Source organism: Juglans microcarpa x Juglans regia, chromosome 1D, assembly GCF_004785595.1.
Source record: "Juglans microcarpa x Juglans regia isolate MS1-56 chromosome 1D, Jm3101_v1.0, whole genome shotgun sequence".
Classification (NCBI taxonomy): domain Eukaryota; kingdom Viridiplantae; phylum Streptophyta; class Magnoliopsida; order Fagales; family Juglandaceae; genus Juglans; species Juglans microcarpa x Juglans regia.
The window spans coordinates 6964033-6974529 of NC_054594.1; the positions used below are offsets into that span (position 1 = coordinate 6964033).

General features: G+C 34.7%; 1 protein-coding gene across 1 annotated transcript; it reads left to right on the forward strand.

The window, feature by feature from the left end:
• The first annotated feature begins 43 nt into the window (after positions 1-43).
• LOC121264767 ((+)-neomenthol dehydrogenase-like) lies at positions 44-2804 on the forward strand. The gene is made up of 5 exons (XM_041168069.1): positions 44-232; positions 342-588; positions 1215-1262; positions 1690-1863; positions 2220-2804. The coding sequence occupies exons 1-5, from the start codon at positions 213-215 to the stop codon at positions 2595-2597; spliced, it is 867 nt and encodes a 288-aa protein (XP_041024003.1). The 5' UTR covers positions 44-212; the 3' UTR covers positions 2598-2804.
• The last annotated feature ends 7693 nt before the right edge of the window (positions 2805-10497 follow it).

Sequence of the window (10497 nt, forward strand, 5' to 3'; positions counted from 1 at the left end):
TTAAGGAATAATTTATATATTTTATATATAAAACGAGAATCACTCGCTTCCAAATCTGTCTGTGCTTGCTAGACACCCACGTTGCCAGAACATCCCCAGATTCTTTTTTTCTTCAGAACTCCAGAAGCTACCAATCCTAGGACGAGGTAAATCTGTCTGTGCTGAGTTCACGTTATCCATTTTCTCAATCAAAGTCCCAACTCTAATTTTCAATGGCTGAATCAACAAAGAGGTAACTTCTTCAGCCCTTCGATGGCGTCTTTTAACTTTCAGTCACAGCCCCCAACCACATGTATAACACCCATCTCTCCCATTTTCTTTTGGGTGTTTTGCTTTTTCAGATATGCAGTTGTTACAGGGGCGAATAAGGGGATTGGGTTTGAAATAGTTAGACAGTTGGCTTCAAACGGGATCGTAGTGGTGTTAACAGCAAGAGATGAGAAGAGGGGTCTTGAAGCTCTGCAGAAACTGCAACACTCCGGTCTCTCAGATCAAGTGGTTTTCCATCAGCTTGATGTGTCTGACCCTGCTAGCATTACTTCTTTCGCAGATTTCATCAAAACCCAGTTCGGGAAACTTGATATCTTGGTATATGTCATTCAAAGATGATTTCTTTATCTACTTTTTGAATCTTCCTGAACATCACGAAATTTGTTAAGTATCCTTCATGATAAGGTTGGACAGTTGGTTGAATTTTGATTTCTTGTAGGAACTCGTTGACTTCTTTTCTTAGTTATTATTGTTTTTATTATTATTATTTTTATTTTGCTTCTTTCTTCCAGTATGAACCTTTTTCATGGGGGGAAATTTTGCATTTTGCACTTGAATTGCACTTGAATAATCTCTGTTTTTCAATTTGTATCCCAAATGATAAAGCTTGATAACTGACAGCCTAAACGACCAACTTCTAGTAATTTGTTATTACAGGTGAGATTGATACGAAGGGTGTAGGTACGAAGACAATTCTGCTGTTAATGAAATTCGTATGATCTTGATACATTAATGGTAGAACTAACAAATGTGGCTAATCAAATTTATTATAACAGCTAATTATGCACTTCAGATCCTTGATAAAATTAAGGTAAATCTTGTAATTAAGTCCTTATGGGTTAGAAATCCTTTAAATAACGGGAGGGATTCGATATCTTTTCATGTCTAAAATAAAATAGCTCATGTAGACAAAAGAAATGATGAAATATCAAAACTATGTGCAGGTGAACAACGCAGGGATTGGTGGAGTGAAAGTAGATGCTGATGTTGGGGTAAGTACTTGTGAATAGTTAAGTTATACCGGCTACAAGTGTCTTTTTACAGTTTTTTTGAACAACTCTTGTTTGAATGTCTTGCATCTTTTGTTTTTATTTAATTTTTTATTTTTTATTTTAAAAAGTGGACTCCATCTTGTTGTTTACATTGAAGCACCGTCTTCAACAGGAATCTGATTGTCCTTAAGAAGAATTAAGGACTATCAGATTATGCAAAGCACTAACATGGAAATGCTTTTTACCTTTTATATCTTTTGTTAAGCACCTACTTTTCCTTGAGAAAACTTGGCATCATTTAGGCTCTGTTTTATAGCCTTTTGGAGAGTGATTTTCTCTTTTCTCCATAGATTGGTGCAGTCTAACATGGTCTTCACAGTACTTGGTGATAGTAACCTAGGAGATTGACTTCTTGGTGCTGCTGCAGGCAGGAGCCGGAATTGATCGGAGTAAACTGATTCAGAATTATGAGTTAGCTGAAGAATGCTTGCAAACAAACTCCTATGGTGCTAGAAGAATGGCTGAGGCACTCATTTCTGTCCTTCAATTGTCCAGTTCACCAAGGATTGTTAACATTTCATCGTCCATGGGGAAGTTAGAGGTATGAAAGTAGCACATTCTACCTATAGAAACACATTGTTAGCACCTTCTAAAGAAACTTGACGGAGTTTTACATTACTTTGGAAGGCTTGAAATTCAGGCAAGTTGGACCTCTAGCAGATGACTCAACTTGAATTTTAGATCATTGTAAAATGGGTGAAATACAGACTAAATTTTGGTTAATTCATCTCATTATCTGATCATGCTGAGTCGACCAGTCAAAAATTATTTATTAACTTGATGAATTCACTTTGGGAAAATGCTGAAAAGTGACTAGTCTTTTGGATTATTCTACGTTATGTTATTTATCTTATATCAGTTTATTTTTTTAAAAACTTTGTTGCTTGTCTGTTTCAGAACATTCAAAATAAATGGGCTGAAGGAATTTTAGGTGATGCTGAAAACCTTACTGAAGAAAAAGTGGATGAGGTGTTGAAGGAGTTTCTAAAAGATTTTAAAGAAGGTTCTCTAGCATCCAAAGGGTGGCCAACTTTTCTATCTGCCTATACAGTCTCAAAAGCAGCCATGAATGCCTACACAAGAATCCTGGCCAAAAAGTATCCAAGTTTCTGCATCAACTGTGTCTGCCCTGGCTTTGTCAAGACAGATATCAATCGAAACACTGGCATATTACCTGTTGAAGAGGGTGCTTCAAGTCCGGTGAGGTTAGCCCTGCTGCCCAATGGCAGTCCTTCCGGCCTCTTTTTTGTTCGGAAGGAAGTGTCTTCTTTCTGAGCATTACAATAAAATATATATAGCCTTTGTACGAGAGTAAATACAAAGAAATGGAAAGGCTATCTAAATATCTGTACTTTCAATTGGAGTAGCTGTTATATTTTTACTCAATTACATGTTTATTCAAGTGTTGCTGCACTTGATCAGAAACTGGGATATAAAGTTTCCAGGTGAGATGAATATATCTATATTTGTTAGGTTCGGTTATCTGGTTCTTTGTCACATTGTTGTTTTGCTTCAGCTTCTCATCCTCATTAGTTTTATCGTAAGTCATCTGTCACCTTGGCTTGTGTTGATGTTTATTGTTAGATCTACCTGAACGATAAAAAGTATTTTACAATGAGCCGTATCATATTAAATTATATCAGTCTATAACGTTACTTTTCTAAAATTTTTTTTAGGTCAAGCATTTTTCAAAAAGAATATTAGTCTAGATAAAAATAAATAAATAAATAAATAAAAAATAGCATGTTCATCAACCTAAATAAAGATGCTTGACATGATGGTAATGTATCATGATTTATAAATTATAATTCTCTCTTCTAGTTGTTGATCACCTGACCACTAATCACTTTTCCCATTCTTCAAAATTAATTGATCATCATCAACAAATTAACGAGATGCAATCATTGAAATAAATTGTAGATCAGTCAGAATTCGAATTCAAGAGGTTTGTTCGAATTTTACAGATGACATAGATTCAATGGATGACAGAGCATGGAAGAAAAGGTACGCGACTTATTTTGCTAAGTCGATAATTATAAAAAAGTAGCAGTGGACTTGGTGGTGCCAATGACTTTTATTAAACCAAGGGATTGAAAAGTTTAGATGGTCGCAGCTCGTGGATGTCCCAACCATTGATGCCAAAGATTCTTATCTACTGCCTGAAAGTACATATATAGAAAAATGAGCTTTAGGGGAGGTGTTCGATCGTAGAAAGATTACCCCTTGGGGCCTCTCAATAGGATTTTGTTGGTGCTCTTATCTTTTAGAGTGAGTCCACCAAGGAAAAACTCACAGTTAATAGGGTAATAAGTGGTTAATTGTAGGGGGTTGCAATTCATGTTTTTGGATCGTATTCATGTCGTGTCAAATCATAAATATTTGACTATATAGGTTAATTAGAACCCGACCTGTTAAGCTAAACGAGTCAAACTTTCAAATCCTAATTTGATCATTTTAGATAACGAGTCGTGTCGTGTCGGGTTACCCATTTTGAATCGTTTAATAATTAATTAGAAATAGATAAACACGACACGGATCATTTAAACTCGTTTCATATAAATGAGTTGAACTAATACGCATAACACACTTGATCTGATTAACATAATTTCATATAAAAGTTAAAATTTGTATTTGTGAGAGACAGGAAGTGAGTCGTGACTATGAGAGGGAAAAAAAAAAAGGGCAGGGAGTGGGGTGATGGGCGCGGGGGGGGGGGGGGGGGGGGGGGGTGTTCCGTGAAGATTAAGGGTGAGATTCGGCCGGTCCGAACCGAAAAAAACCGATCGAACCGACCATTTCAGACGACTAGACCGACCCAGGATTGTGTTCGGTCGGTCTCGATCCAATTTCTATAGGATCGAATATTTTCGGTCCGATCCCGATCTAGGGGTTTTTCACCTCAGACTGGACTGAATGAACATAAATAATATGTATTTTTTATTATTTATATATATTATTTATATAATAATTGTATATAATTAATTATATAATTTTTATCGAACCTAATCTTATTACTAACTCACCATTTAGTAATTATTAACTAATACTAATATTTATAATTTTATATTAATACTAATACTAAATCACTATAATTAATACTAATATATAGCTATACAGAATGCTTGTACTGTTGTACTAATGCTATTAGTCTATTATATAGTCTAAATTCTAGTATAGGCTATATAGCTATAACTAATACTAATATTTTATATTAATACTAATACCTAGTCTCTAATATGGTAATGTAGAATATAGTTATACTAAATCACTGATTCACCATAACTAATATTACTAATATATAGCTATACTAACAGTCTAATACTAATACTATTATATAGTTATACTAATCATAATAATTAAATCACTATAAGTTTATAACTATATATATTTAGTATTAATGTATTATTATATTCTTTAATGTATAACTATAATATATAGTACTAGTATATATTAATATATTAACACATTATAAATTAATAATAGTTATAGTATAAATTATAATATATGTATAAATTTATAATAGTAACAAAGTAACAATTAACATTATCAATATAATTATAACTAAACTAAATCACTATAACTATAATTATAACTAAATCACTATAAGTCCATAACTATAAGTCTATATATAGTATTAATATCACTATGACTAATGATTATATCACTATGAGTCTGAGCATATATTATTATATAGTATTAAATATTAATATCACTATTAGTATAGTATATAGTATTAGTAATAATTTGGTATCAATGTATTATTATATAATATATAATATATATTCCATAATGTATAACATATAGTATTAATATCACTAATGTATGAAGTAAAACCAATTACATCTTCATCAATTACAAATATTAATACCATTAACTAATGTATGATATGAATATCAATTAAGTAACCTATCACCAATTCACCATTAACTAATTATTAACATCTACATCTATAATCTAATTAAATTTAGTAGATAAATTGTTTAATATAGCTCATTAATACATTGACATACTCTTAGTTAATAACAAATTAACAATTAACATCACCAATATATTTTTAATTAATTATTTTTTAATGAGTTAATTAAATAATCCACATTAAATAGTTTACTTAATTTTAATTTTATTAATTTAAATAATTTTTTTTATTAATTTATGTGCCAAAAAGATAAAAGAATTGAAAAATCACATTTTAGTCATTACAGAAAACGACGTCGTTTAGTGTAAAATTGGTCGCGCAACCCAATTTATTTATTTTTCATTACGTTTTGTTGAAACGGAGCTGTTTAGGGTAATTTTAACCCCAAACGGCGTCGTTTTCACCTTCGTTCTGAAGGAAACCCCCCTGACTCCCTCCCATAATCCCTAATCTCGATTCCACAGCAGACCTCTCACCTCTCTGACTCTCTCAAACGTTTCGGAACCCTAGGGGTCGTGACTCCGTCGCTGCCAGGCTACCCTCTCCAGCCCCTCTGTCCGTCCGTCGCATCCGCTCCCCTCTCCAGGACCTTCGTTGCATACCTTCCCCTCTCCAGCCCATCCGTCGCATCCCCTCCCACAAACCAGCCCCTCCGTCGCGACTCGCAGCCCCTGCCAGGCTGCCCTTACCAGTCCCTCCGTCGCGACTGGCATCAATCTGAAGGTTACTTCGTATGCCTCGATTTTATTTTGTAGTTTTTGTTGTTTTTAGATATTGTTGCATCTGCTTGTTTATACATTGCAAATTGCAATCTCTTTTTCCATTCGTGATTGTTTTTTAGCACGTCTATTTTGTAATTTCAAACTGATTGTTTAGTATCAATCACTTTATTTATTTTTCCATTCGTGAATCTTGTTGGCTGGGAAGAAAAAAGACTTCCCATATAGCTTAGGCATAAATGTGGTTAACTTTGGTTGTTATACATTGATTTAGTTTTATTTTGTTGCTCTACTTTGGTTGTTATACATTGATTTAGTTTTATTTTGTTGCTCTTATAAACTGATTTGATTTAATTGTTATACATTGATTTGGTTAACTTTGGTGTTATACTCTGATTTGTTTTTATTTTGTTGCTCTTGTAAATTGATTTGGTTAACTTTTTTTGGCCTGGATGGATGGAAGTGTGTAGGCAATCAAGTGTGTTCTGACTTGTGTAATTAAATAACCAATGTGGTACTAAAGTGTGTTCATTAAATGAGATGTGAGCTTGTAGTACTTGTGTGCTATCTGCACTATATTTCATGCCCAAATGGTTAGATGAAGTGGGCTAAGTGTGTAGTCAAAAGCCATATAGTATTTCAGCCACTGAAATACTATCAACTATTTTTATATGTTAAACATGGACCCATGCATGTTGAAGCCAAAAACTCATGAAGGATTTCAGTTAATTACACACACAAACACATACATATATATATATACGTCATGTGTATAAAGCAATTAATGGCTTGCACTGTCTTTTTAAAGCAATGAAGAATTCGTACTTTTTCGTGTATTTTGTGGATCTGTGCCACTTTCATTGTTTAGGTTACTAAGAAAAATTCTACTTACAACCGATTGGGACAACCGTTGTGTAACCAGATGAATAAATTTTTTTTTTTTTCTAGCATCTCTCCTTCTCTCTTCATTTTGTCCCCCCCTCCTTTCTCTATCAATTTTTTCCTACCTCTTCTTCCTGTCATTCTCCCTCTCAGATTTCACTCATTCTCCCCTTCCCCCTTGCCCCTCCTCCCTCTTCTGCTTTCTCAAGATCTGTGGTAAGGAGATTCAGTGGTTAGCTTGCCGGCGACTTGTCAATGGCCAGAGAACCAGGCTGGGCTCCTCCCACTGCTTTTCTTTTTCTTTCCCCTTCAATTAGCGAGCAAGCTCAACAATTTACCATATATGAGATTCAGTTGTGACGACTGAGTCTAGAAAGAGACAAAGAAGAAGCTTCAAGAGGAGTGTAGACTGCAGACGAAGGGGGTTTACTGGCCAGCTCTCGTTCTTCTCCAAAGCCCTAAGATTTGGGTTCAGAGAGAGTGGGAAGAGATTTACAGAGGAAATTATAGAGAGAATGCCAGATGTTGGGCATCGGCGTTGGCGTGAAAGATTGTAATACCCCCGATGAACTGTGTTAGTGTGGAATGAAGTGGAGGGGAAGGAGATTGCAGATGTTCGAATCAATAAAAATGAGATTGTGAAATGCTAACGTATCAAACTAAGCCAACCTTGTCTCTGTGTATATTTGAGCTTTGACCAGCTTTTGTTTGAAAGACGAGAATGAAAAACAATGGCAGCAAAAGGAAAGGGGAGAGAGAGGCTTTTTCATTGGCAGGTCGGCACTTAATCAAGTTTCTAACTTTTTCATTGATAGGCGTAAAAAGAAATGGGGAGAGAAAGAGGGAGAAAAGGGATAAAGTGGGACCAGTTTGTCAGCCGGTTGTGTATGCTGGTTGTATGTAGCATTTCTGGGTTACTAATATATTTTCATGTCTGCCCTGTGCATGTTGATCTGACTGATTCCTCTCTCTCTCTCTCTCTATGCAGGAATATCTTCATATTGCTGGAAAATATGGTCTTCATGCCATGTATACCCATTTAAAGCTTATAGATTATATGTTAAGTTGTTAACTCATCTTATTTAATATTAGTGTCTACATGTGGATACTGTAGTATCTTTAGAGAGAGTTTTGGATTGTAATTTGTAATAACTTTTGTGTTATTTTTTTTTTTGGGTTTTGTAACTTCTTTTTTCTTTTATATGGACTCTTGGAATCTACTATTGCAAACTGCAATATCTATTTTTTTTTTTTTTTTTTGGTTTTTCTACTTCTTTATATAGATTAGTTTTCTTTTATCAATTTTTTTAAAGATAAAGTTTTTTAAGTATTTCTTAGCTTAAAAATGTACAAAATGTGAAGTGGGCCAAAAATAATTGAAATTGGGCAAAAAAAAAAAAAAAAAAAAACTAGATTATGGGCTGAATGGCCCAATTTGGGCATGGTCCAGACCGAATGGACCAACCGAACTAATTTGGTCCTGTCTTAGGCATTACTCGGTTCGATCTAAGGTGAAAAATTCTTAGACCGAATAGGTTTGATTCGGTCCACAGAATCCCCTGGGGACTGACTGGACCAGACCGAGATCACCTTTACTAGTGCAAATGGTGGCATGTGAGGAGGAGGGAAAAATAAAACAAAACAAAACGAAAAATCTAGGGTTTCTAAGGGCTTGGGCTTGGGTTTCACTGTGGGCCTGGGCTTTACTTGGGTTCGGGTGTTACATCCCCAATTAGCTAAAAGCCTAAAACTCACTAGAAATAATAAATTGCCCAATTCATAATGTTAATATATCAAAATCCTCTAGATCCCCAAAGCAACCGAGTCTTATGCGAAGCTCATGACACATTTTTACAATTTCACCGATTGAGTTATTTTTTTCACTGGTAGGAGAGTGGAGTTAGTAGAACACTTGGTTGACGGCCATCTCATCTGCCTAGAAAAAGGCATCTCTCTAAAAAAATCTCACCACCGGTTGCCTCCCTATCGTATATATATGCAGTTTGGCTTGTCTCGCACTCACGTACGTAGGGTGATTTTTTAAACACTACTCGATCTGTCTTTATTCTAATTGTACGTAGACTATTTTCGAAACACCATGCATGTGTAACATTCACGTCATATAGTTTATGTATAAAATAGTGTTTTTCACGTCAAATATTATATATATATATGTGTGTGTGTGTGTGTGTGCTAGCTGCTATATAGGTGTACTTAATTGGCATGCTCTTGGGAGTACTTGTGATTAGTTGTGAATTCAAAACCAAGGACCCAAAAGAAGGTAGAGGTAGGGTTGGTGAAGATTCTTTGTTGAGTTGGGAACTATATTTCATGTTCTGCTACGAAAAACATGAATAAAGGCGCCGTTAGGTTATAGTGTGATGATAACTTGAAGGCTAGAATGGGCAGCCAAGGGGCCATATTAAATTAACATGCTTATAATAAATCTCCAATATCCATGATTCCAAGTACATTTGCTTCTAGATTCCTCTTGAGGGGAGAAAAACAAATAAAGCGACAAGGGCAAAGAAAAAGGTTAACAAGGCTTGATTCTAAGCTGTAATAAAACTGATCTTAGTTTTAGATTCCTAATAGATCATCCTTGGAGCCTCAAGTTTCTAGATGAATGGATAGCCTCTTTAAGACCATGCACACCTTGTAAAAATATTCCAAGTACCGGATTGTTACGTTCTACACATACATATATATGCATGCACGTATGCCGTTCTGAGCCAATTAAGCAGATCGATCGATCGACTAAGGTACTCCTACCTAATTACCATATGATAAAAAATAGTAGTTATGTAAGTAATTTTAAGGATATCATGACATAAATGGGATGGGGTGAGAGTACTACTTCTCCTTCCTTACTAATGACTACCAAATTAATAAATAATCTCCATCTAGAGACTAGAAATTTTTGTCTATCGTGTGACTAAACGAAAAAGTTTGTCATAGATATTGTAGCTCCTTCAATTGGAAATTGAAGTTCTCTTCCAACAAAGTTTTAACTTCTATTAGCTCAACCTTGAAGCCTCCGAATTTCTATGAATGGATAGCCTCGTTAAGATCACAAAAAATAGTTGAACTACTGTGTTATATTTATATTGTAGATTGTGATATTAAATGTGTGAATTTATTAAATGTGGATTTTTTTTTTTAATTTTTATTTTTGTGAAGCAGTACCACAAGGGGATGGCATTGGTTTAGTGGTAAGGATATGTTATTTCAAATGAAAGGGTAGGAGTTTATATTGTGAAGCCTCCGAATTTCTATGAATGGATAGCCTCGTTAAGATCACACATGCACCTTAAAAAATAGTTGAACTACTGTTATATTTATTTTGTAGATTGTGGTATTAAATGTGTGAATTTATTAAATGTGGTTTTATTTATTTATTTTTATGAAGTAGTACCACAAGGGGATGGTATTGATTTAGTGGTAATGATGTGTTATTTCAGATGAAAGAGTAGGAGTTTCAAACGCCGCAAGTGCAGTTTGATTTATTTCAAATGAAAGGATGGTTGCACAAGGGCCGAATAGGCATTTTGAATATATAGGTGCAATGCTTCCAAATTAATTTAACGAAAAGGCACTTGAAGACACTCGAACCAATGCCCTCCCTTCCAAGGGAGGCACCGGACTACAAGGCTAGAAA

What these genes read in the sequence shown, in the direction of transcription:
- LOC121264767 (XM_041168069.1), top strand. Translation starts at nt 213, where the DNA reads ATGGCTGAATCAACAAAGAG. An exon ending in ATGGCTGAATCAACAAAGAG is followed by an intron (nt 233 to 341) that starts GTAACTTCTTCA and finishes TTGCTTTTTCAG; the next exon opens with ATATGCAGTTGTTACAGGGG. An exon ending in TCGGGAAACTTGATATCTTG is followed by an intron (nt 589 to 1,214) that starts GTATATGTCATT and finishes AACTATGTGCAG; the next exon opens with GTGAACAACGCAGGGATTGG.